Below are 25,164 nucleotides of genomic sequence, written 5' to 3' on the forward strand. Positions count from 1 at the left end.
GCTGCAAAACAAGCCCGCTCCGGTTTGTTTTACGCTTACCGCACTTCAACAACCAACTAACAAAGAAGTTGTGGTAGTAACGTGACATGCAAAATACATACGCAGCCTCACTCCCAAGATAAGTATTTTATTTCCGTGTTTCGGTTCTTACTTTCATGAAACAAGTCGTTCACGAACACGTCACAAGACTCAAAGCAAAGCAGTCTCGCTGAGTCCAGCTCGCTCAGATGTCGTGTACGCTGGTTAGTGACTCTGGAGTTCGGGTCTCTCTGGAGAACGGGCGAGCGGTGATTCTGGGCCGAGGTCCGGACACCGGTGTCACCGACAAGAAATGCTCCAGGCACCAGGGTGAGGAAAAGTTCCACGCAGACAATGTAAATTGGTGGTTTTCATGGTGCTGCACGCGCGGGTCATTCAATGCCGAATTTGCCGCGAGACCCTCGTAGTTTGCAAAATGTGCGTCAGCTATTTGGCTCGTGCCCTTTGAGGATTCAAACGCACACACATTCATCATAACTGATATATAGACACACAGTCCTTGTAGGCCACAGTAGTTGTGCATACTTAATGAATATAGGGCTGCAGTTATTTTCAGTATCATTTTAGGGGCAAGGCCACTTAACAAAAGCTGTTTATTTCACAAAAGAGGCCTAATTCATTGGTAACACTATTGTTACAGATATTATGCTGTAATGCTCATTATGCACCCGATATACGAGCAATATGTTGATTCTCTTTCGTTCCCTGATTTATCAGACTTTCTTACCTCAACTCAATCCACCTTCTCCTCTCAGAAGTTCATGCTGTCACAGCTTTGCAGACTGGTCCATCAGGATGGGTTCGATAAAGTCTAATACGTTTGTGTCAAACTATCGTCACAAATAGCCCAGATTTTCAGCAAGTCGTGGCTGGCTTGAAATCGAGCCCACTACTGTTAGACTGTGTGTGCAGAGTTTCAGCTGATGTCGCCCAATAAGAGTCTAGACTGTGGACAAAGACACTGTTGTCCCAAAACCGTATTTGACAGGATGGAGGCAGAGGAGATAACTGTCACATCAGCTGGACATGGAGCCATGTCATTTTTTGATGGACACAAGGCCAAACCAAGACAAACTGAGGGTGTATGACCCTCATGACCTGCTGGCGACTGTTTTCTTGATTAGCCCTCCACTCTGTAAAATGTCAGAAAGCAGTGAACATTTTAGGAAAGCCTGAGCTGGCACATGAAAACTTCCTGTTTTTGCATTATTGCTTAAAAAGTGACTTAAACCATTATTTAATCATCAAAATAGTTGCAGATCAGCCGACTAATTGTTTCAGGGGTACATGCAGAAATGTGTGTGCGCATGTGTCTGCAACGGTGGTAATAATCCCTGTGTTTGTTTCAGTGAAGGTGGTGGCTCGCTATGCAGACCAGGATGTGGTTGTTACTCAGGTATGAAAACAAACACTGAAGCCACAGATTAGCCTCCCTGTGAAACTAAGACTTGAAAGACAAACATTACGAGAGAGAGAGATAATATTTTGACATCATGTCTGATGGTGCTGCACCTTTCTCTTTACTACCAAGACCCGCCCTGGTTATCTAACATCCCAAAGACTGTAACTGTAAAAATGCTGCAGTCCAATGTCCATACATGTCCTATTTTCTTCCATAGCTGGGTCCAAATTCCAGCTTCCTGGACGGTGAGCAGCTCGGCCGGGGACAGTCTGGTAAACTCACCCACGGAGGCACCCTCTACCTGGTGAACCAGAACCATCCATTTAAACTGCACTACTCCCTGAGCTCAAACGGAGCAGCCTCCAGCGCTGGGCAGAAAAGACTGAAAGCCACAGATAAGACAAAGGGGGGAAGAAACGGGAAAGAGGCACAGTCCAGTCCAAACCCCAAGCGCAGTATCAAGGATTTCTTCTCTACATCTCCCATGAAGGTAACACATTTGGCACTGTTTGTTCATTGAGTTAAAACCCATATGGTGTATTATTTTGTGTATCTTATTTGCTTCATATATTTGCTTCAGATAATATTCATCAAGAAAAGCTTGAATTGAACAACTGAAAATGGAGACAGTGTATTTTTTATTTTTCTGTTTAGCCATCTAAAAGACAGCTGAGCCCAGACAGGGGTCATCCTGCGGTGAAGCGCCAAAGACGAGATGAGGGGGCCTCAGATAGACGGACGAAGGAAGAGGAGGAGGAGGAGGAGGAGGAGGAAAGACTGGCAGAAGAGAAGCTCAAGCAGCTGCAAGAGTTGGCAGAGACTATGACAGAGAGGAGTAACCGCACCCAGCCCTCGTCTTCTTCATCATCTTCCTCGTCCTCAAAAGGCTGTTTAAAGAGCAGCTGGCAGCAGATTGGCAACCTGTTGCTTTACACTGCTGCTGGTGTCAAAGGAAGTGACAAGGTGGGAACTTTATTTGTTCATTTTTTTCCTGTGAGTTGCACAGTGTTGTGGTGGGCAGCTTGATTTTGCAACTTAATTGTTTCAAACGAAATTATCTGGTTAAATGGATTTTAATTTAGGCAATAAAATATTTTTAATTGCATAAATGATAACAGATGCTGCCAGTGTCTTATGTGAAAAGCAGCCCCAACCTTCAGTTGAGAGCCTGAGGTTTCATCATCTTTTCCCCAAAGATATTCACCCATTGTCGGGTGAATATCTTTGGGTTCTGAACTCATGGTCAGAAAAACCAAGACATTTAGACCCGTGCTACCAGGTTTTATTTTGATATTAACACAAAACTGCTGTGTCGGGGTTTACTGATATCACATGGAATCTAGGATTAGAGGTGTCATCCCTGATTTGGAGTTGTGAGTGTTATGCACCACTTAGCAAGGTGTTGGCTAGTAAGCAACTGCCTCAACATGTCCTCTTCTTTTCATCCGCTCCAGATTGCTGGCTTTGACATTGACGGTTGCATCATCACCACAAAGTCTGGCAAAGTGTTTCCCACCGCACCAGACGACTGGAAGTACGCCTGCACTCTTGAAATTTCCCTTTTAAATCGTTTGCCAAAGCTAAGAGATGTGCTTTATCACTGTCACTCTCTGTTTTTCAGATGTGTGTTTCCAGACGCTTATATAGATTGCACTTCACATGTACATGGTTTGTTGTAATTGTCTTTGTGTTTAATCACCAGGATTCTGTACCCTGAGATTCAGCCAAGGCTGGCCAGCTTGCTCAAGAAAGGATACAAGGTGGGAAGGAGCTAAATGCAACAGTTGTTAATATTATCTAGTGAAATTTGCAAGATCAAAGGCAGTTTAATATGACTGAATTTAAGGGTTTATCACTGGATGTCTGAGTTGTACCCTTGCTTCCATCCTACAGGTGGTGTTCTTCACCAACCAGATGGGGATCGCTAAAGGCAAACTGAGACCAGAAGTCTTTAAGTCTAAAGTGGAGGACATCCTCGCCACACTGCAGCTCCCCGTGCAGGTTGGTCGTGTTGTAGGTCGACTATTGTCTCTCCTGATTATTCCACAAAAGGCTGATGTTTGTATCCCCTCCCTGGGTGTGTTTCAGGTGTTTGTAGCAACTGGTCCTGGCATCTACAGGAAACCAGTGATGGGAATGTGGAATCACCTGTGTGAGAAGGTAACTGGACACACACCCACAAGACAGAACAATATGTATTACTGTGCACTGAATCAGCCCTTTGATCGTTCCTCACAGCATTATTCACTGACATATTTGCAGAGTTGACATTCAACAGTTTATGGTACAGTAGTTTAAACTGTAAATGTATTTGCATGTGTGTTTCCTGCTCAGGCAAATGATGGGGTGACTGTTGACCAGACACAGAGTTTATATGTAGGAGGTGAGTGAGGCTGGGTATGTTGCCATAGTGATAAACATGCCATACTTACAGGTGGCTATGTGCTCTCAATTATCTCATGTGGTGTTGCAGAGATGCACTCATACACACACATTCAGTCCTTTTCCTTGAACCAAAAACTTCACCGTGGTCAGTCCACTTACTACCCGAACTGCAACAAAAATTAAAAAATTCACAAGAATTTTGCAAGTCTTAGGAAGAACATTTGATGTCCAGAAGGTCAGAAGTCCAAAAGCGCACACACATGAACATGCACACACAGCTTCTGACTTTACCTTTGCGCACAGATGCTGCAGGTAGGCCGGAGAACTGGGCTCCAGGGAGGAAGAAGAAGGATTTCTCCAGCAGTGACCGACTGGTAATATCAAAGATTTTTCCTCTGTTTGATTATTTAACCACTTTGTGCCACTCCTCTTCCTCCTTCTGCCTTGACTTGTTGTGTGTACTCTTGTGTGTGTATATATATATATTATTACCGTTACAGCTGCTGTCGTCCCTCTTTTTTTTGTAGTTTGCTCTGAACATTGGGTTGCAGTTCTACACTCCAGAGGAGTACTTCCTGGGCTGGAAGAGCGCCCCCTACAGCCTGCCTAAGTTTGACCCTGTGAGTTCAATGAACATACTGTCTGTTGACTGTTTTTTGTGTGTGTGTAAGAATACATGAGCAGGTTTGGTCTGTTTCAGTTAGCGTTTTTCTTTATCTGCACTTCTAGAGGAAGATTGACTGCACTGCAACGCTTTACGACCCACCGTCTGCCTCTCTCACCACCAGCAAGACAGAAGTCATTGTTGCAGTCGGTTTCCCTGCATGTAAGAAAAAATCGACGGTATACCACGCATTTCTGATCTATTCTTCCAGCGACACCATTCTGATCTGGTTTCACCTCCTGTCTTTCTCCACAGCGGGTAAATCCACCTTCTTCCACACCCACATCATTCCAAAAGGTTATGTCTATGTCAACAGGGTGAGTGGATTTAATGCACAGGGCTCAGCCAACAAGGCTCCAGTTTGAAATGCACACAGAACAGTTTGGTTTATATACAACAAGATGTTTCATTTTGATGTTTGCTGCGCTTTATATTTGATGCATAAGTTTGTAGCTGTTTTAAAGATTTATTGTTGTACTAATGACAAACATGATGCTTGTGATTCTTGTTATTATTCCCCAAACATATATTACTGGTTCCTCCCTGAAACAATGTGACCGACCTTTCATGTTTTGGGTTTGCATCAGGACACGCTCGGTTCGTGGCAGAGCTGCGTGTCGGCATCCGAGCGCGCTCTGAAGGAGGGCCGCAGCGTCGCCGTAGACAACACTAACCCAGACCCAGAGTCTCGCAAACGGTAAAGCACAACTGTGTCAGTATGTGTGTGTGTTCTTGTGTGTTTAAGTGTGCATATATGCTCAGGATCCACCTGACTGGGGTACGGGCAGGATGGAGATGTTTGGTTACTACATGCGGCAAGTTCTGATCTTAGCCACTTGTCTGATGGATGATGAGTTCTGGGATTGTGGCACCATGCCAAGAATGGCATGGTGACTCAAAACTATTTTTAGACTGAACACCTGGCAGGAGTGATTGAAGCTCACTATTAGCTCAGTAGAATAGCTTCAGTGGGTCACAGCAGCAGAGTTCAGTGCTGTATTCCACTTTTGTCCGCTAAGGACAAATTAACACATTAACACAGCACGCTTATTAGAGGGAAAAACTGCCTGTGACTATGTGGTATGTCTATGATCCAAATGGCTGTGTTTAATACATAGGTATTGGTCAGGGTGACATTACTGTAATACAATTCTCAGATTTCATAATAAAATTACTGTTACTGAGTAACCAAATCTGTTAGTTGTAGGCTTAAATGTAGCTGGTGTGTGTGAACAGTACTAAAACAAAGTTTACCTTATTTTACCACCACTGCATCTTATTACAGTTATTAATCTTCAAAATGAAAGTTGCTTTCTTGAACTAATTTTAACATCTAGCACTTTCAATGACAGTTTTAAATATTGCATGCACATTTCCAGCACAGGGTTGTCTTGGTTAAGTGCCGGGGAATATTTTGGGCCCATGTCAGCCCCATTTGTACCACTTTAATCTGATTCACTCATTATAGGGCTCCATGGTTCCTTCATTGCCACAGTTATAGCCTTCTTCCAGAGGAATCCTATGAAATGGGTGCATTTGATAATGTGTATACTGTGGATGCTGCTGTTGCTGTATTTTGTGGTATGAATGTACAACCATCGCAGCCTCCTGATTGTATGTGCATTTATTTTTCTCTGTTTGTTTAAGCAATGTTCTGTGTGTACTTTCCAGCTATGTGGATGTGGCCAAGGCCGCGGGAGTGCCCTGTCGCTGTTTCCACTTCTCAGCCTCTCTGGAACAAGCCAAACACAACAACAGAGTATGACTCACCTCTCCACACTGACTCTCTTAACCCCCTGTTTGGTTTTATCCTGACTGGTGTTTTTATGTTTTTTTTAATGTGTTAATTTGTTCCCAGTTCCGAGAGATGGCTCCATCGGACAGCAAACACGCCAAGGTCAATGACATGGTTTTCCACAGCTACAAGTAAGAAAGAGTAACCATTCTTCTCACACTCTTTCCAGTTGTGAAGCATATTTGTTTCTTGTGTCAAAAAGCCCAAACAGAGTGTGCACAGAACTTGACAAAATGCAACAAAATGCACCAACTTAGTTATTTTAGTTTTCAGTTTTGATACATTAAAAAAAAAATTGTGTCATCTTGTTACTATGTTAAAATGAAAGTCTGACATGGTGTGTTTTTTTTTTAAATACTGGTAATAAATATGCTTAGTAGCAATAGCTCTGGTACTAACCAGTCTAATCTGTCTCTCTCTCTCTGGACAGGAAACACTTCGTGGCTCCTGCTCTCGCTGAAGGATTCTCTGAGATTCTCCAGATCAACTTTGTCCCAAAATTCAAAGACAGCCAATCAGAAACCCTGTTCCGGCAGTTTTCTGAGGGCTGATTGGACAGCTGGCTTTCTGACACCTCTGACTTTCACGGTCACACTGGCACGGCAAAAATACAGATGACAGCCAGTGAAGCAGCTGAGGTGTGAGATCCAAGCAACAAGTAACGGTCACAGAACAGTTAGTCAGCAGACGGCGACATGTTTTTCTGGTAACAGCTGATGGACTGTCTGGTGTATTGGCTCTCCACTGTCATCTGTGCAGTGTTTGTATGTCGTAGCTTATGTGCATACTGCATGGCTAATGGCCTCTAGCTACAAACTAAGACTAATGATGTTAACTAGACTTGCAGCAATGAATCATTCAAGCAGTGTTCAACGGTTCAGCGTATTTATATGAATGCATACATACATTTCTGGTATATGTTGCACAGGAACTGGTTATACATGCGTTATATTTGTTGAGTTTGAAAAGAATACAGTGTGAAAACAAGAAGGATTTTTTTTTTTACATTGTGTTTGAGTTTTGTTAACTAAACATCTTCATTTATAAGTGAGTTTAATGCACCTCTGTTATAAAAATCAATATTATTCGCTCTGACAATAAAACTTTGGAAAGCGCTATTAAATTCTGCATTGCGTTATTATGGCTTCATCCAAACAGACCTCAGCTTCTTGATTCTAGGTGTTTTCAGGAGAGGAACTGGATCTCCTCACCCAGGTGCTGTTTCAGCCACGGCATTATCTTGAACAGGTCGATGTGAAAGTCTCGAGCATCAGGAGGCGGCCTGTCACTGCTGTGCCTTCCCCGAGGTGAGCTGAGTGGGTCGCATACGTTCACGGTGCCCCAGCTCACTACTCCCACCTTGGAGATGAAAGCGGGAGAAATGTCCGTGTCGTGCGGATTTCACCGTGTGGAATGAGGATTTTTTTTAAGCGGGAAACTTGCCTACCTGAAAGTAGCGCTTTCTTTTTTGCAGAAACAGGGATCCACCAGAGTCACCTATACAAAAAAGAGACAACATATAACTAAGCGTCGGTCAAACGGTGGTGGCTTTGATACACTGAGCGCAGAGTCCACACCTTTACAGGTGATAGCGTCCTGGTATCCTGTGGATCCCCCGGAGCAGAGGAATCTGTCAGGCACATACTCATCCAAAGTCACATTGGTGGGCTCTTTGAGTGTTAGCATCGCCTTCTCAACACAGCTAGGCCTCTGCAGACAGCAAATTAGTTTTTAGAAGGAAGCATCTATTTCTTCCACATTACTGAGTAGCAGCAGCCCACAGTCTGAAAATCCAGTCACTCACCTGACTGTCTGTGTGAATATGTGTTTCTTTGCGTTTGGAGTTCTTATGGATGAAAAAGGCAGAGGTCTCCTTGTGTGGTAGAAGTTCCTCCCCTGTATACACACACTGATTTTACTAGGAATACATGAAAACGGATTTGGGGTTTTTATTCTATGTCGTGATATTTTATTTTCGCTGAGTTAGCAGGGAAAATATGGCTATAGTCCGGGCATACTCTTAATAATTTGAAAGCTTTTGCAGAGTGTAAAGATCAAAATGCGGCATACGGTGCTGCTGACAGGTAGCGTTGACTCTCTTCATGGCTCGGCTGCCTGGCACGGTACATGGCAAGCAGATCGGTCTGTTGTATGACACAGTATGCACACGCTCAACACTGATACTCAAGCATTTTATGTTAGTTGCATTCATTTTCACCTTTTCTAAAGCACACAAGGGTTGATATGTGATATATTGCCCATGTGCAGCTTTTTCCGAACAAAATGTCAGCTGTTTTCACTTCTTCTTGAGTGAAATCAGTACCTTTAGGTTTAGCACATATGTATCCCTGGTGGCATCATTTCCTTGAGTTGTCTTACCTGGCTTTCCAGGAGAGCGGGATACTCTTGTTCACCTGCACCAGAGCTACGTCGTAGTCGTAGAACTCAGACACATTTCTGTGTTTGAGTGCTTTGATGTTGTAATTTGGGTGGATGATCACCTGCTTGGCAACCACGAGGCCCTCACCTGAGGACAAAAAAACCTAACTTTAGCTAATTAAGTTGAATAAAGTTGAATAAGTCTGCAAGCAGGCATATCAATGTCAACACCCAAAGTCATCAAATGACCGCCAAGCTTTTGATCCCAAAGCAAGTCCTGACCCAATACACCAGTTTTGTTTCTTTTCATGCCATTCTAGCTGTTTTTCTTTTACGCGAATCTCAGCCTCCAAAATGTTTTCCTGTACCGACACTGACCGTGTATTATTTCCACCTGCTGAGAGACTTTGTCTGTGCTCGCTCTGGCAAAGCAGTGAGCAGCTGTCAGCACCCAGTTCTGGCTCACAATGGATCCAAAACACGGCATAGACTAGAAGGGAGGGAAGCGCTGATGTGTGAAAAAGCCACTCTAAAATATCAAACAGATGTGTGGGTCGGTGGGATGTCTCCATGGTGATCTCGGTTGCTCTCACCGATGCCACAGCGACGTGCCAGGGTTTGGTGTAGACTCCTGTGAGCTCGTCCTGATCTTCCTGAGCTACCCCACACATCGTCACACTCTTGTCACCTGAGTTATGACACATGAACCTTTTTTAATCAATATACTTCAGGCTCACACTGAAAAACCAGCTATTCTGAAGGAAGTTAAAAAAAACTTTTCTGCTGACACACGGCCAGCTGAAATCAGAAAACACACAAGGTTTTGTGCCTTAGAGCCGAGAGCGACCTCCTACTTACTAATCATGGTGTTGAACACCTCTCCCAGTGTTTGGAAGTCTCTCAGAATGAAGACGTGCTTCTCGCCACGTTTCTTTGAGGCTAAGGCGTTCAGCTGATCTTTCTTCACTTGGTCCCCAACACCGAACACATAGACATCTGTAAACATACACATAAAACTCATACTGTGTAGACACACATTAAACACAAAACAAATGCTGTGCAGGCCTGATTGTTTGAGATTTTGGTGACGTAGGAGCTGTTAGAGTCAGTGAAAGTAATTCATACATGTCAGTAGAGTATGTAAATGTGCACTCTACACAGTGTATTTGAAGATTTAATCCTATTTCTTAATCATGATACCCAGCATTGTCTCATCTGTGTGATCGTGGGATGTGGGGTGGTAGCCCAGCAGATTCCGGATCTGGGCCAGGGCAATCTGAGGCTTGGTGCCAGTGTTGGAGTAACCTGCCGGCAGAAAGACATGAAGAGGGAATGAAGGCTGAATATGAAGACAAGGCTCCTCTGATGTTCCATTTTCTGATACTAAAAGAGCTCTAATGGGCTGTAAAAGATCTTTATGAGCTGGAGACGCTCAACAGATGCTGTTTCAGCGTGAATTTGTGAAACATTCCCTGTGTCTTTACCGTCTGTCTCTATGATGATGATGTTCTGAGTCTCATTAAAATGGTTCTTGGCACTGTTTTGCTTGAAGAAGTTGATCACCTCGCTGACACGGTGCAGGGCAGCATGGAGGTTGGTGCCTGTCTTACGCCCATGGCCTGCAGATGGACGAATGCAAAAGATGGAATGGTTTGAAAATAAATTGAGATCATGGTGCAGGAGACAGAAATTTATGGTCATTAAAGGAATGAGTAGAATGATTTAAAGAGCCGAGCTGTCTTACTATGGTAGTCGAACTCCCTCAGATTCCATATGACATCTTCGATGCTACCACTTATATCCGACTCTCTGATGTCTACAATGTCTTTAGCCTCGCTGGCGAACGACAACACGTGGAACTTGAGCTGCACCTCGTAGCTGTCCAACTAGAGGTGAAAATGAAGAGGACAGGTAAGTTTCACACCCACTGAGGTAAGATGGCAGACAAACTGGCAGACCAACGTGAACAAATCTTTTTTTGTTGTTGTTTTTGGCACAGACCTTTCTAATAAGAGCAATGGTGGCATCCCTGGATAATTCATAGTCCTGCTTCCTGATGCTTCCTGATGTGTCCAGTAAAATGTAGATGTTCAGACGGCTGCCTTCAGCCACACGGACGGTTCGGCCAAAGGACATCCTTCCATCTTACACACACACACGAAGTACTTTTTGTTGCAGTGTTGCTCTCCTTATATTCCTCTATTGCTCTGACCATTTCTTTAACAAGTTTACATACTACATGCACTTAAAATTCCATGTCTGTGCTGCAACACAGTCAATATGTTGATGACACAGATACAAATTATAGACACCTTTCTTTTTGGAGTCTGGTGAGAGCACATCCATGACTCCTGCAAGTGACCCTGCCATGGCTGCTGCCACGTCGCTAGGGGAGTCGAAGGTATGCGGTCCTGCAGCAAAGCACAAAGACATCACACATAGATGTTTTATCATAGTATTCTGTGCTGTTCTGGCACTGCACTGATGCTCAATTGCTGCTGGTAGAATCTTTTGTTGCTTTTAAGGACAAACACCAAAATGCAACCGTGCACTTATTGTATATGCTGAAAATTGTCAATCGGCACCTTGGCACCGTGGTGCTGAACCGCTCCACTCCCTGTTCTCCAGGCAAACCCTTTCAGCCGACCCAAGCAGATCCAGACCAGCCTGACACCAGTAGATCACCTTTTGTCCTTTGTGAAACTGGCCTGCTGACCTCTGGGCCCCTGGTGGGATTCCTGGGTCATTACAGTCGTCAGCTGCAAGATATAAAAACGTCTTGTTTTTTAAGGATATTAGCATCTGTGCGTTTGCAAAAATGTTCAGTGTAGAATATTATTTGCAAAATGTTATGTAGTACTTTAAAATGGTGCACAAAGGCATTTTAAGACATCAAAAACACATTGTAGGCATACGTGTGTCTTAAAACGCCGAATCGGAAAGTCAAGAAGAGCAATCAAGATTTTGTGAGTGACGTGTTTTGTGTCACAGTAAACACAGTGACCTACTATACAAAACTCAAATCTGTTGACGGGGATCATTTATATGTATTCATCAAAAGCTGCTTTACAGTGTAAGCCTCAATAAGTATGTGCTTAGTGGCTGCCATAGGCTCTAACACACCTGATGAACTGTGCTAAAGACCTCATGTAAGTGGATATTCTGTTATTTACAATTGCTCTGGTTAAAAAGAGGAGAAAATACATAATCGTATACATAATTTATGCTTTAACATGCTGTCCGTCCTCACCATGGTTGTCACAGACAGGAGTGGTCCCTGTCCATGTCCCAGAGAGGGTGCAGTTCCTCTGGGCTGACCCGTACAGGGTGAACCCTTCATGGCAAGAGAAGCTCTGCGTCACCCCAACACGAAACCACTGGTCCCTGGGCCAGAAGTCACCATGATCCAGCTGGATCTGAGCCGGACACAACATGTCTGGGAGCGGGAGAGATTTGGGGGGACGGAAAGGAGGATGAAGAATGAGGAGAAGAGGATGCAGGAAAGAAGGGAAGGATGAAAAGAGAGCAGTACTTCCAGAAAAAAAGCTCAGCAATTATGAACACGAGAGATACTGAATGCATCACCATCAACATTACCTTTGCATGTGGCTCGTGACGCCTGTCTGCCATTGGCTAATCTCATGGGCGACCACTCCCCATCAGCACTGCAGAGCCTGGAGCTGACAGGGAAAGGGTACTGGCCCGGGCTGCAGTGATAGGTCAGCACACTGCCCTCCAGCCCTCCCTGTAGAGGGAACACATGGCCGCTTCTGGAGCTAAATTACGTAACATGAAGCTTTCCAGTAAGGGGATGCTTGGTAAGTTTCATTTTCAAGACCTTCCACTTCCTTTTTCTTTTTTTGTCATGGTCAGAAAATGACCAGAAAATTGCTCTTAACTTTTACTTGCATGAATCATACGGAAATACACTAATTTTGTCATTATTTCTAACATATTCCATCATTTGTACCATTTTTATATAAATTCAAAAAACAATTTAAAAAATCAATTAAAACATTGATTTATTTATTGCATGTTTTTAATGGTTTTACATTTAACTTTGCTGTTTTATCATTCTGTCTGACATACTGTGTCTTAATATATTTACTTTTATTAATTTTTCCACTTTTTTGTCCATGTTATCCTGTGTGATAAAGACCTTGTAACCTCTGTATTGCAATGTTTTACATTTCTTTTATTAGCCTGTTAAATTCATCTTTATAACATACGAAAAAAGTACATCAAGGCAGCAGAGTTCTAAAAAAGTGCACTCTAAAAGAGGCAAATTTTTGGACATTTTACCTCCGCTACCCATCTTGAATGATGTAAATTAAAAATGTGTACAGCTAACAACTAACTTCCCAGTCATGATTATTATTGATTGGTCTTTTAAACAGCAGAAAAAAAACCTAAAAAATTCCCATTCAATCAAGTCAATCAATCAACCAACAATCCAAAAACCAAAAAGGTGTTCAACTTAACATGGTAAAAGAGAGAAAAGGAGCAAATCTTTAAATTGGAGAAGCTGGAAACAAAGAATGTTTGCTGCTTTTTGAAAAACAGTTAAAGTTTGTGTCGACCGACTAATCGATTAATCAACTAATCATTCAGCTTGAATGTCAGTGTGTTATTTTTACCTGTGAGTAGGTGACATGTCCGTTTTTGATGCTCTCCGTGGTTGAGCAGTTCAGAGGCTGTGGGTCCTGGTATGCTTCATCCTCATAATTGTATTCTTTGTATTCGTAGTCCTGCAGGGACGCTGCGGCACAAACATTAAAATTGTTGGTGATAAGAATACATCTGTTCATGCACGCTCAAGCAAAAGGGGTGCACAGACACCATATGGATCGATGTAAAGCTGACATAATCACACTCAAATGTAAAGTAAGTGCAACACGATATTAAAATGCTCACCCTCCTGGACAGAGATGAAGAGCAGGAGCCATAGTAGCAGCATATACATGACTCTGTATCAGTGGTGTTTTTGTCTTTGAGTGACAGAAACCACAGCGAGAGTGTCTGGATTGACCTGCAGTCAGCTGCTTTATTTGATGACTGATTACCCATTAACACAGCAGCACCAAACAGGGAAGGAGGAATTGAGCAATTTAGGACAGAGCACAGATTTGGGCTCAAACTTTCGTTTTTGGTTGGGCTCGTTTTTTCTCTTGTTTTTTAGTGTTCTGTGAAGTAGGATTTCTTTTGGTGACATTTATACATTACTTATTCATTCGAAGCCAAGAGTGGCCTCACGAAAGCTGCTCTAAAGCTTTAAAATAAAAATCTATTATGACACTGAACTGCAATGCCGTGAGCCAGCTTTGGGCAATTCATGCATTGTCAAATCTCAGAATCTCTTTAGCATTCTTCGCTATTTTTCACCATTCCCAAACCAAACCTCTCCCCTGCACTGCTGTTGTTTTGATGTATAATTACCCAGAATCATTGCTAAATGGCTCAGACTGTCTCTGTGCCAGTGTTTTGGAGTTTCAAGCGTTGTGTAGTGCTCACATGTGTTAGCTTTTGCGTGTTGTGCACCTGCTCGCTCAGGTTTGGGCATGCGGGCGTGCATGTGAATGAAACATTTTAGGAGCTTAAAAGATCATTATGGGGATTATAGAGATTTAACAGGGACCCCCACCTCCACCTCGATCCTCACTCTGTCCCCCCTTCCCTGTCCTCCACCTCCTCCTGCAGGGGCTCAGTCCTCTCAGCTGACTCGGCTTTGTTCAGCACTGCGAAGGAGTTTCTAAAACTCTTTTGTATCCACTCACGCACCATAAAAATAGATGCTGCTAAAACAGAGAGCAGTAAGAGAACAGAAGCAGCAAACATGGTTGTTTTGATATTTTGATCTATCATGATTTTTGAATTTGAGGATTCTTTGCTGCGAATGGCATTTTTTCCATTTTTATGTGGATTACGTTGATGGATGTCCAACAAAGGGTTCTGCTGTGCTGGAGGAGTGAAGTTACTACAGTTAGGCGGAAGTTGACTTTGGGAGCAAAAAGTGAACAATGTTAAGAAAAGCAAGGAAAACATCTTTAACATTGCCTCATGTAGAAACAGCTATCTCAACAATGTCTCCACTGATGTGTTTGCCACAACATCAGGCTCTTTGAAGAAGAGGAGCACTGAAAGGGTGACAGCGGGCTAAAGATGTCTGACCTCAGCCACGTTACAGTGTACTCGGACTCTTCTGATATTTATAAGGTGAGTGACGATGATGAGATGGACGATGGCTTTTAATGAAGGTGCTGTATAGAGGGAAATGTCACAGAGGTATTGAGACCTGTTGCAGGAGTCAATGGTCATCAGCAAAGAGACATTTTTTCTGCATAGCTGGCTATGTATATATCTGACATCAAGTTTAAAGGTACTTCCTCTTGACTGGGGATTGTTCTTTGCCAGTACTTAATTTCAAGCCTCACGTCCCTGCTATGCCAGTTCTATTTGTGTACTGTTCGCAAATGCTGTGTTTCATTGTGCAATCTTAGCTTCTTAGCTGTGTGATTTGGAGCAGGTGTTATTCTCAGAAACCTACATTTGTCACTCATTTGTGCATTAATAGTGTAAATGTATCAGTACTGTACGGGTTAGAAGCAATAAGGCCTGTACAAAGATAGCATTGGATTTCCTTGGATTTCCCAAGATTAGCTTCAGTCACTTGTTTTGAAATGGCTAGAATGAATATTTTTCTAATAACCACGTATCAAAAGACAACGTGAATTTGAAATCAATGTGACAATGTGAAAGATGTTGCTTGTAGTGGTGAACCTCAAGAGAATTATCTCCTGAATCTGCAGCTCATATCAAGTTTCTGCTCATTGTTTAGGTGTCCAGCCCACAACTTTACTGTGTTGGTTCACTCTCACCGCTCTCATTGTGTGGTTTTTGGCAACAGTTTATTGTTTTTATTCGAAAAGCTTTAAAAACCCTCTGTACACGATCTGGAACATAGTAGAGCATTTAACATTTAAAGAACCAGATATTTCCCTCAGGAGATGGTAGAGACCAAACATAGGGCTAAAACATGTGAATATTGGACCTAGATTCACCAGGTGGTTAAACACACAACTCCAAATGAATGCTAATGTTGCTAAAGTTAGCAAACTGACACAGTTATGTCCATTATACAGCATTATCTATGTAAAGGTTGCTAACATTAGCTAACAGTAGAAACCACAAGCTGCTGGTCATACCAGACGGTGTAAAACTAGCAGCAAAAGCCCTGAGCATGTTCAAATGAGTAAACATGTGTTTCATTGCTTATGGATTCAGTTTTACATTTGAACAATTAAGAATGTATTTATTCTTGCTTTTTTAAATTGATAGTTGCCACTTCTTCCTGTTCTGCTTTCCCTTAGAATGTGTTCTGCAACCCTGCCTTTGAGCTGGAGGGGGAGCGAGAGGAGAGGGTGGAGGGATTCCGGACATCCTCGTCCACCCCAGAGCCAATCAAACCGCCAGCAGCTCGTGAGTCAACCAATCAGCTTGCTTGAACTGTATGTGTGTTTTGGATTGGTGCCACTATTGCATCACTTCGCCTCTGCTGCCTGTGAGTCCAGTTCTCTTGAGGGACAGTAAGGAAGCATGTGTACAACACAGTTATTATGGTTGACTGTAAGCAAGGATTAAAAGTGCAATCTACCAGTTCTACATGTCAAAGATCAGTTCACTTGACATCACCGGTCCTACTACTGAACAAGCCTTCTAAGAAAGAGACGATAACCCGATGATGTCACAGTGATGTCATCAGGGTTGACAGATTTGGAAACTACAGGAAGCCTGTCTTAAAAACTAGAGGTGTAGAGTTTGAAAGACGTGCATGTTTACGAGGCAGTGACAGTCTAATGAAAGATGGTACTTATTTGCATTGTTTGAAACATGGGATCCTGTGTTTTCGGTTCGATCCATACTAGGAACTAAAAGCATCTCGGCTTCTGCTGCGTTGTCTGTCTCTCGTAAGTCAAAGAACTTTATGGAAGGGAAATGAAACACTGAATCACTGGGGTACCCCTTTAAATAAAAAAACACACATTTGTGAGAGTAATTACATTTTTGAAAACGACACTGATCAGATTGAATTTAACAATGACTGCAGTATTTTTTCTGGTTGCAAAATGAGGCAGAGTCCAGTAGTTTAATTTTAGCTCCTGTTTTGTTGTAACTTGTGACAGGGAAGCAATTGCTGTCATGGGAGCAAGTTTACTCCAAGCTTTGCAGAATTTGATTTAAAGCGACACATAACATATGATGCCATTTAATACCAATTAGTTGTTCAATGAAATAGGAGGGGAGAATAACGTCTAAATAACATTTTATAAGCCAGCAGAAAGATCTCCCCTGTCCTGTCCTGTCCTGTCCTGTCATCCAGACCTAGGCTGGGGTGTGTTTGGGGTGTGTGTGATGCGTCTGAGGGCCCCGGGTTGTGGCTGGGGGGTGGTGGTGATCTCTGCTGCCGCCCTGCTCCTGCTGGCGGCTCTCGGATTGGCCCTCGCTCTCCTCCTCACACGTGAGTCATTGCAGATCACAATGAAAAATAAATACCTAAAACTGATTTGAAGGCGCTATTTCAGATCAGGTGCATTTATAAATTCAGGTTCCGTACTTACAGCTGTCCTTCTATGTGTGCTTTCATGCAAATTTCATCCTGTGTCTTTGTTTTCTGCCCATGGTTTAGAGATTAAAGGCCAGGCAGTGGAGGAGCAATTGTTGTCCACCAGCCCCCCAGACCTGCTGAGTGCAGGGAATGGAGTGTCCCATACTTTACCCACAATCTCTGCCAACAGAAGTCAGCTGGACAGTACAACTGCACCACAGCCTGCTCGGAGCCCACCATCTGAAACACGTAAGAGATATAGGCAAAATGGTCATTTATATTCCAATTTTCATATACATGAACTAAAAATTTTGGCACCTTTCTTTTTGTGTAACTGTAACAAGGCATTCCTTTCCTTTCTCTCAGGTTGTGGAGGGGTTTTGACTGACCCAGAGGGCAGCTTCAGTTCTCCCAACCACCCCGGCTCCTACCCCCCCAACTTGCTGTGTGTGTGGGTGCTCCGAGTCCCACCGCCCTCCGTGATCCAGATCCACGTGTCCTCTCTGACTGTAGAGGGACCGTCTCCCTGTCTGTTTGACTGGCTTGAGGTGCAGGAGCAGATAGAGCATAACTCTGTGGTCACCAGGTCGGTCAGACCCAAGCTATCTTTATGAGTCAAATACATAGAAATGAGAGACTCAACTCAAATTTACCTCTATGCTGGTCTCAATCAGTCAATTATGTGAAATTAACTTTTCAAAGCAGTATTACTATACACGTTCTCCCTTACGGAACCATTACAAGGGCTCATGTCATTACCTTAAGTTGTTGGTAGATGGCACTAAAGGCCTGTGCATAATTGCAGACTACTTCTAGGTACTAAAGGGTTCTTGGAAAGATTGCAATGCATGTGGATACTTTGACCTTTTTGCTTACTTGCATTCATGGAAAGTGTTGTAACATGACTCTAAATTCCAATAATGTTACACAACTTGCCCAAGAAATCCTTTTAAGAATTTACAGTGCAAAGTTTACACTCAAGTGGCAACTACAAAGCTGTAATGTGGAGGGGGGGAAAGCAGATTATCCAAAAAAAAGGGTAAAGATTATTAAAAGGTGTGCCCTTCCCTCCTGCAGGTTCTGTGGTAACGTGGCACCACCAACAGTCAACACGAACAGCAGCACAGTGTGGGTCACCTTCCGCTCCGATGGGAGCATCGCAGGCAGCGGATTCACTGCGCAGTACAAGGCCATACTGCCTGGACACAGTCAGTATTGTGGATGTGTATTACTCACATAAATTTGTTTACACTGTCACATTGTGGGGACTCAATGTGACTGTGTTCCCATAACAAGTTCCCATAATGTAAAGGATATTAGGGTAAAGACTTGGGTTAAGGTTAGGGTTAGGCTTAGGTTTAGGTTAAGGTTAGTGTAAGGGTTAGGATAAGTCTCAAGGAATGAATGTAAGTCTGTGTAAAATCCCAAAAGTGATGGAAACGCTAAAGGTGTGAGTGCCATGCACACCTCCTGCCAGTTGTCATTCATGTATGCATTCATCTGTGTGTGTATCTTCTGTGTGTTTTCTCAGAGAGCTGCTCCAGAGAAGAGTTTATGTGTGACAGTGGTCGCTGTCTGCTGCCTGTGTCTGTGTGCGACGGCCATCCGAACTGCCATGACCAAACGGATGAGGCAAACTGCAGCCATAAACACAAAGGTGAGAGCATGCACACAAAGTTAAAATTGGACTTTGCTACTACCTAACCCTAACTCTTTCACAGAATGTGGCGGGCAGAAGACCGGGCCGTATGGTTACCTGTCGAGTCCAAACCATCCCAGGCCTTATCCTCACCAGCAGGTACGTTTTTAACCACTGTGGACTGGCAAACACAGCCCAAACTGGCTTTTACAGCATCGTGAATCTTATGTTTTTCACTAATCTCATGTTCTCCTGTTTTCTGTCAGTTGTGCATGTGGTATTTATCTGTCGAGGAGGGTCACGTCATCACGCTGAGCTTCAGGAACTTCAGCCTGGAGACTCAGGATGTGTGTGAGTTTGATTACGTGGAGGTGCACGACAGCGTCGATGCAGGAGCTGGACGAGTGCTGGGAAGGTGAGATCCACCACAGCCTTGATCTTCTACTGTGTGCATCATGTCATGTTGGATTCAAATATACACTAGCTGCAGCGTCAAAGATCGCTTCCTTGTACGTTGAGGGTAAATAAGGGTGGACATGTGTCCTCCTGTATGTGATTTATATAACCACAAAATTCTGTATCAGGTTTTGTGGTACCACCTTCCCTCCGGACCTGACCTCCTCTGGCCCCCACATGACAGTGGTGTTTGTGGCCGATGAGGGAGTGGCCGACAGCGGCTTCAATGCCACCTACCAGGCTGTGTCTGTACTGGACAGTGAGTTCTTGCTTTTGTGAGGCTAATTAATATCTAATCTGACCTACATTTACTTTTCAGAAATTGTCATTTTATACCTGACGCTTTGTTAAAGTCCTTAAAAGACCCAAATTCTTTCCTATTGGAGTACTTTCCTTTTTCCTTTTTGCCTCTTCCTTTGCTCTTCACACTGTCATGTTTTGCAGTCTATAACCTTCTCCTGTGTGTTTTCTTCATTATCTAAAGGGACATGCGGGCCCAGCCAGTTTGCCTGCAGTACAGGGGAGTGTCTTCAGAAGCAGTGGTTGTGTGATGGATGGAACGACTGCCCTGACGGAGCAGATGAACAGGGCTGTGGCAACTCCACCTATCCTCCTTTCAGTAAGTCCCTGTTATCTCTGACCTCGATCAGAGTCCCATTAGAGAGGCACAGATGCAGTATTGTATTGAGTTTTGATATTGAAATAACTTCTAAAATACAATAAAAAAAAACCCTAAGAGAAGAAGCAGCAGGACAGAGATGACCCAACCCTTCTTTGTATCATAGTTTACTTTGTGTGATAGAGACTGGAAGACCTGGTTCTCTGAAAGTCAGTATTAAATGTAAAATAAGAATAGTAATGAGGTCTTCTCTCCATGCCTGCAGCTTCATCGTGTGAGTTCATTGAAGTAGAGATGTGTCAAGGCCTCAGCTACAACCTCACCTCATTCCCAAACATCTGGCTGTCCATTGCTGATCAGAGAGAAGCTGCCACACTCCTGCGACAGTATCGGGTAAAAGCTCCTTTCATAACTTAAATTATCTATAATTTCTTGCTGCTGCTGTATGATGAAAAATTGTCCCTCACAAAGACAAAAGAACAGTGCATGAACTGATGGCTTCTGCCTCCTTTAACTGTACAGCTGTTTCAAGCTAGACATTCGACCTCACACTTCTCCAATTTGTTGCCCAGGTGCTGATGGAGCTGGCGTGCTTCGAGCCCTTGCGGAGGTTGGTGTGCGGGATGTTTCTGCCCCAGTGCAGCCCTCAGGGTGGCGTCCTCCAGCCCTGCCGCTCAGTCTGCTCCTCTGCTGAGCAGCAATGCAGCCAAGCCCTGGATCTCTTCTCCTTCAGCTGGCCTTTCAACTGCCACCTCCTGCCCGACTCACAGGACCCCATGGAGTGCTCGCTGCCTTGACGCTTCCAAGAGTTTGAAGTTTCAATCGTTTTGTTCGTAAGACACGATCATCTCCACCCCCGTCTTTTTCAGAGAACACTTCACACCAGATCTGCAGCAGCGTTTCAGGACCAAAGGGTCTGCATGTTACAGAAGTGGAGACTACTTTTCTGGACAGGGCCAGAGGGTCCACAGCATTCAAAAGCCGTGTTGTGTAGAAAGCAGTTTGATTTGTAATATGACTGCAATCCTCATTACACAACGCTGCCTATAAAGCTTGTGGTGCATGCAGAAAATTGTGGCACAGTAGCTATTTTTTAAAGCTTTAAAGTATGTAGATGAGAGGTTTTTCAAGTTTTTTGTGTGATTCAGATATCAACTAAGCAAAATGAAAGCAAAGTTTCAATCTCCCTCTCCAATAGAAATTTAACTGCTGTAAATTTTTGCACTATTTATTGCTTTGATGTGAATCATGTGAACAGATCTCACCAGGAGTGAATACAGAAAGAACACCTTTAAAACAATCTTTATTGCATTGTTCATCAACACACCATATGATGTGCTTTTGTCATTTCAGTGTTTATAACAGTCTAGATTTGATCTAGCGTGACAATAAATGGGCATGAGTTGAATCACACTAGAAATTATGACCTCTGTTGCAGATGTGCTTCACTGAGCCCACCTGTTAAAATGCAATGCAAGCCTCATGGCAGAAGTTATGTCAGTGACTCATCATCTTCATGCACCTGATCCATTGAATAGAGACTCTTACACACCTGAGACTCAAAAAGTGCATAAGCTGAAAAATTCTTCTGAGTGTGATACCTAAAGGAAATTACCTTCATAAATGAGAGCGAGTGAATGAAAATATTTTGTATCCAACCCTGTTTCCTGACATGATTTTGCAACACAAAGCCTGATTGCACATTTATCAGAATCAAATCTTTGACTCATATGATATCTGTGCTTTAGTTCTGCAGGTGTGATTTAGCTGCTAAGAAGGGACAATGAGTTTAAGCGTGTGGTCTAGGGCAACGGCTGTCAGGCCCCAAACTCGATGCTTCCCGTTACGAAACACTGGGAGGGTGTATCCGTACTTGTCACCAGTGCGGAAGTGCGTGTAGCCACGGTTCTGAGGGTTGCACAAGTGGGACAAAGACAGGGTGAAAATCTCCTCCACCTGCGAAGGAAACACACAAAGGAAGCACAGTTTACAACTTTGGCTAAATAGAAAACAACCTGAAAAGAGGTGTGTTTTTTTTTCCTTCTGAGCAGTGAAATGATCCTGTAAGTAAAGTGATCATAATATAACTCCAGTGTATATTGGGGCCAAGTATGACTGTGATGTGTCATACACCCACAAAAACATTTTTTTTTTTTTTTTTAAATTGGTCCATCTTCTCATATCTTATGAAAAAACAAATCACTTCAATAAACTGTGTAAATCCTAACTTAATATATAAACACTGTCCAGTTTTTCTACACATGGAAATCATTTAAAGTGGATATAAAATATAGGAAGTGCTTGAAAATAGGAATAACTGCACCTCTCCAGGGTTTGGTTTGAAGGACAACTCCTCTAGGGGACCAAGGTTGGCCAGCACAGGAGCAATCATCATCCCCGACTGGTCAGAGAGACACAAACAGCATCACAATTAGACACAGGTTATTATTTAAAATCATCACATTTCTAAAGGCACTGAAAATTACACAAGTACAGTATTACAGACTGTTAAGTCTTGTTTCAATTATAGTTAGTGTGACAAATGAGACAATATTAATGTAGATATGTTATTCCCTGGCCTAAATTTATGACAAAGCAGAGTCTGTATAGTAGTGGCCATGAAGAGAAGTGCGGGCCTGATCGTTCCAAACTTAAGGCTGGTGCTGGAAAAATGTATTGATCGAGGAATCAATCGACACTATATTTTTGTGAGATGAAACATCTCTTTATGATGAGCTTCCAGGTGGCAGCCTGTAGCAGCAGCTCCCGTCGTGTTTTTTTAGTTTCGTTTACTGCAATTTCCCAGCTTGGGATAAATAAAGTATATCTATTATTTACTGTTTATTATTTTTCACTAACATTTATGGACTGAATTCTGAAAGAAAAAGTTGGTGGTTAAATCAATAAATAAAATAGTGATATTTGCAGCCCTATTTAAGACTTAATAACCACCAACCACCACAAACCTTGTAAATATAAAGACAGATTAAGAAAAATTAGCAAACAAAATAAAGTAAGAATAAAGAAAGTAGTGTTTCTCCAACATAAAGCCATCAGTGACGTACCACCATGATGCCCACCATAAATTCATAAAACAGTAAAAGTTCAAAAATCAAATCATAAAATTTCACCACATGGTGCATGAAAGGGGCGTATAGTGCATACAGCTCACCCCTTCATCACATGACAAACTCTTTGAGACACAACAGTGCTGGCACTCACCATGTCCCTGAGAGGCTTCATGATGCCCCAGACCCTCTCTGTTGCCACATTAAGCCCCAGCTCCTCCCTGGCTTCCCTCAAGGCTGTGGCCACCACATCTCTGTCTGACGGATCACTCTTTCCTCCTGCAAAGCTACAGGTGATTGGAAATGAGGACAGATGCAATACTCTACTTAACCTAACAGCGTAGCCTGTTTCTTTCCTGCCGCTCACCTGACATCTCCCTTGTGCCTGCCCTTCAGCATGCTGGAGCGCAGAGTGAAGAGAAACGCCGGCTCCTCCTCAACAGAGCAGAGACACACCAGGACTGACGCCCATTTCGCCTGATTCTTTCCTTGGCTCTGACTCACTCCTTTTCTCCCCTTGTCCGCCTCGTACAGCTTCAAGTTGGGGCTCAGGCTCTGCCGACATCTGCTTTCATTCTCCGGGGACAGACAGCCTCTCCAGGCGTCTGCCACGCGGGAGGCGGCCTGATGAACAGCTCTGGTTTGGTGAAAAGTGATGCTGGAGGATTGCTTACTGTGAAAGTGGTTCAAAATCCATGGCGTTTCTGTCGACAAGCCGAGGGGTCTAACAAATTGCCCTCTATGACACAAATGATTTTGAAGAAGGTGACGCTGAGTCTTATTGGTGAAACTGAGTGAAGGCTGGCAAACGTCCCAAGGCCTTCTCCAGGGTTGAAGGCAAGTTGTGTTGATAAAACAGTCTCGGTAAGTACTCACAGCTTGGAGGTTTTGACCTAGATCTTCAACCACAGTGCATTTCAGAGAGGCAGAAACCTGAGGGGGTTGATGATGGCTGGGCAAAATGGTTTTTGACACAAGGTTTTGATATGAAGCTTCTCTCAGTCGCTGATTATCACAGTCCAGGCTCAATAAAGACAGCTGTGTTGAACAGGATATAGTCTCTGTAGACAATGTTGATCCCTCCTTACTTCCATGGATCCCATCATATCTCCTTTCCTTCACTGACCTTGCACCTTGCCATCCAGCACCAGTGTGCTCAGAGAAAACAGCAAGGTGGGATTCTCTTAATAGCAACAGTGGCCTTAAGGGACATGAGCAGCTCAGGATCTGCGGGACCCTAAACATCCTAGGAAAGGAAACAGAAACATACAAAGGCAGACACTTAATGAGGCTCGTTGTGCTCATCAGCCAATTACAGCAGCATGTGAAGTTCAACCTCACACCTGACTCCAGCTGCAGAATAGGAGTGATTACATATTGGTGAGCTGGTGAGTAACGTCAAATGAGGTCCAGCTGATCTGAATTCAGAGGTTTGCCCAAAACTTAACAATCACCGCTGAAATAAGCGGTTTCTCATAGCTCTCAAACGAATCCGGACAACTGGTTTCATCTTAGCTTCAAGTCTATAAACCAACAAAGTTTACCTGTCAGTCCCTAAGTTTGCTCGCGTATCTAATATTTCCATCACTGTCAAACTTTGGCTTGTTAGCTACAGCTCCTGGTTAGCTAGCTTAGCTGGGTTGACAATACAAACAGAAATTACGTTACGTTAAAATATTAGGTGTGTAGCTTCTCCACTCCAAGTAAAACTATCAGAAGCTGCTTTTGTAGTCGTCAGTGTCGTATTTGGCTCAGCTGTCTAAGTGTGCGCAGGCTAACTAGCCCGCTAACACATTAGCATAAAACTAGCAAAAAACAAAGCTAGGTTAATGTCGTATCCCGACACTAAAACTTTAAAAAAACAGTGGCAAGCAGTCGACGTGTCCCACACAGAGATGACTGTCATACGCCAGTGACTAAAATGCATTTTAATAACGGAACACAGTTACCTTAAAAGTTGAATAAACAGCAGCTGGCCTGTCGCCCAGCTAGCCGGCTGCCAGTGGTCAAAATGGCGCAGGGCAGCTTCATGCGCGTCAGTGTTGCCCTCACTGCGCTGTGAGTACGCCTAACTAATTTCTAAACTCTCCCATGTAGCTTGTATTTACTGAATAGA

At 43.4% G+C, this 25,164-nt stretch overlaps 4 protein-coding genes across 4 annotated transcripts; 2 read left to right on the forward strand and 2 right to left on the reverse strand.

Annotated features, from left to right (window-relative positions):
- Nucleotides 1-19: 19 nt before the first annotated feature.
- Nucleotides 20-7,438, forward strand: LOC121609390 (polynucleotide kinase 3'-phosphatase). The gene is made up of 17 exons (XM_041941010.1): nt 20-348; nt 1,389-1,435; nt 1,659-1,931; nt 2,096-2,404; nt 2,896-2,975; nt 3,144-3,201; nt 3,335-3,442; nt 3,530-3,601; nt 3,776-3,824; nt 4,130-4,200; nt 4,354-4,446; nt 4,556-4,652; nt 4,746-4,807; nt 5,078-5,187; nt 6,162-6,249; nt 6,349-6,416; nt 6,716-7,438. Exons 1-17 carry the CDS (start codon nt 228-230, stop codon nt 6,834-6,836), a joined length of 1,827 nt encoding a protein of 608 aa, XP_041796944.1. The 5' UTR covers nt 20-227; the 3' UTR covers nt 6,837-7,438.
- On the reverse strand, nt 7,157-13,718 carry si:ch1073-280e3.1 (complement C2). The gene is made up of 19 exons (XM_041941009.1): nt 13,579-13,718; nt 13,302-13,423; nt 12,262-12,409; nt 11,915-12,100; nt 11,250-11,423; nt 10,977-11,075; nt 10,666-10,808; nt 10,409-10,550; nt 10,149-10,283; nt 9,865-9,969; nt 9,523-9,660; nt 9,258-9,352; nt 9,043-9,154; nt 8,665-8,812; nt 8,356-8,429; nt 8,090-8,181; nt 7,863-7,995; nt 7,733-7,782; nt 7,157-7,644 (listed from the first exon to the last, which is right to left on the reverse strand). Exons 1-19 carry the CDS (start codon nt 13,625-13,627, stop codon nt 7,471-7,473), a joined length of 2,319 nt encoding a protein of 772 aa, XP_041796943.1. The 5' UTR covers nt 13,628-13,718; the 3' UTR covers nt 7,157-7,470.
- Nucleotides 13,719-14,823: 1,105 nt separating this feature from the next.
- LOC121609448 (membrane frizzled-related protein) lies at nt 14,824-21,567 on the forward strand. Its single transcript, XM_041941090.1, has 12 exons — nt 14,824-14,877; nt 16,032-16,140; nt 17,048-17,179; nt 17,348-17,852; nt 18,344-18,474; nt 18,798-18,923; nt 18,988-19,064; nt 19,172-19,320; nt 19,490-19,620; nt 19,846-19,980; nt 20,246-20,373; nt 20,553-21,567. The coding sequence occupies exons 1-12, from the start codon at nt 14,824-14,826 to the stop codon at nt 20,775-20,777; spliced, it is 1,902 nt and encodes a 633-aa protein (XP_041797024.1). The 3' UTR covers nt 20,778-21,567.
- On the reverse strand, nt 21,267-25,115 carry nudt8 (nudix (nucleoside diphosphate linked moiety X)-type motif 8). Its single transcript, XM_041941091.1, has 5 exons — nt 24,998-25,115; nt 23,416-24,294; nt 23,203-23,335; nt 22,304-22,381; nt 21,267-21,936 (listed from the first exon to the last, which is right to left on the reverse strand). Exons 2-5 carry the CDS (start codon nt 24,291-24,293, stop codon nt 21,751-21,753), a joined length of 1,275 nt encoding a protein of 424 aa, XP_041797025.1. The 5' UTR covers nt 24,294; nt 24,998-25,115; the 3' UTR covers nt 21,267-21,750.
- Between the last annotated feature and the right edge of the window lie 49 nt (nt 25,116-25,164).

The sequence above is a fragment of the Chelmon rostratus genome, chromosome 7, assembly GCF_017976325.1.
Source record: "Chelmon rostratus isolate fCheRos1 chromosome 7, fCheRos1.pri, whole genome shotgun sequence".
NCBI lineage: Eukaryota > Metazoa > Chordata > Actinopteri > Chaetodontiformes > Chaetodontidae > Chelmon > Chelmon rostratus.

Coding starts and splice junctions, on each gene's coding strand:
- LOC121609390 (XM_041941010.1), top strand. CDS start 228: ATGTCGTGTACGCTGGTTAGTGACTCTGGAGTTCGGGTCTCTCTGGAG. Junction 3,443..3,529: donor CACTGCAGCTCCCCGTGCAG/GTTGGTCGTGTT, acceptor GGTGTGTTTCAG/GTGTTTGTAGCAACTGGTCC. Junction 6,250..6,348: donor AAGCCAAACACAACAACAGA/GTATGACTCACC, acceptor ATTTGTTCCCAG/TTCCGAGAGATGGCTCCATC.
- si:ch1073-280e3.1 (XM_041941009.1), bottom strand. CDS start 13,627: ATGTATATGCTGCTACTATGGCTCCTGCTCTTCATCTCTGTCCAGGAG. Junction 11,076..11,249: donor TTCAGCACCACGGTGCCAAG/GTGCCGATTGAC, acceptor GCTTTGCTGCAG/GACCGCATACCTTCGACTCC. Junction 8,430..8,664: donor CCGCTCTCCTGGAAAGCCAG/GTAAGACAACTC, acceptor GTCATACAACAG/ACCGATCTGCTTGCCATGTA.
- LOC121609448 (XM_041941090.1), top strand. CDS start 14,824: ATGTCTGACCTCAGCCACGTTACAGTGTACTCGGACTCTTCTGATATT. Junction 17,180..17,347: donor CCTCGCTCTCCTCCTCACAC/GTGAGTCATTGC, acceptor CCCATGGTTTAG/AGATTAAAGGCCAGGCAGTG. Junction 20,374..20,552: donor CACTCCTGCGACAGTATCGG/GTAAAAGCTCCT, acceptor TTTGTTGCCCAG/GTGCTGATGGAGCTGGCGTG.
- nudt8 (XM_041941091.1), bottom strand. CDS start 24,293: ATGTTTAGGGTCCCGCAGATCCTGAGCTGCTCATGTCCCTTAAGGCCA. Junction 22,382..23,202: donor TGAAGCCTCTCAGGGACATG/GTGAGTGCCAGC, acceptor CTCTCTGACCAG/TCGGGGATGATGATTGCTCC. Junction 21,937..22,303: donor TCAAACCAAACCCTGGAGAG/GTGCAGTTATTC, acceptor TTTCCTTCGCAG/GTGGAGGAGATTTTCACCCT.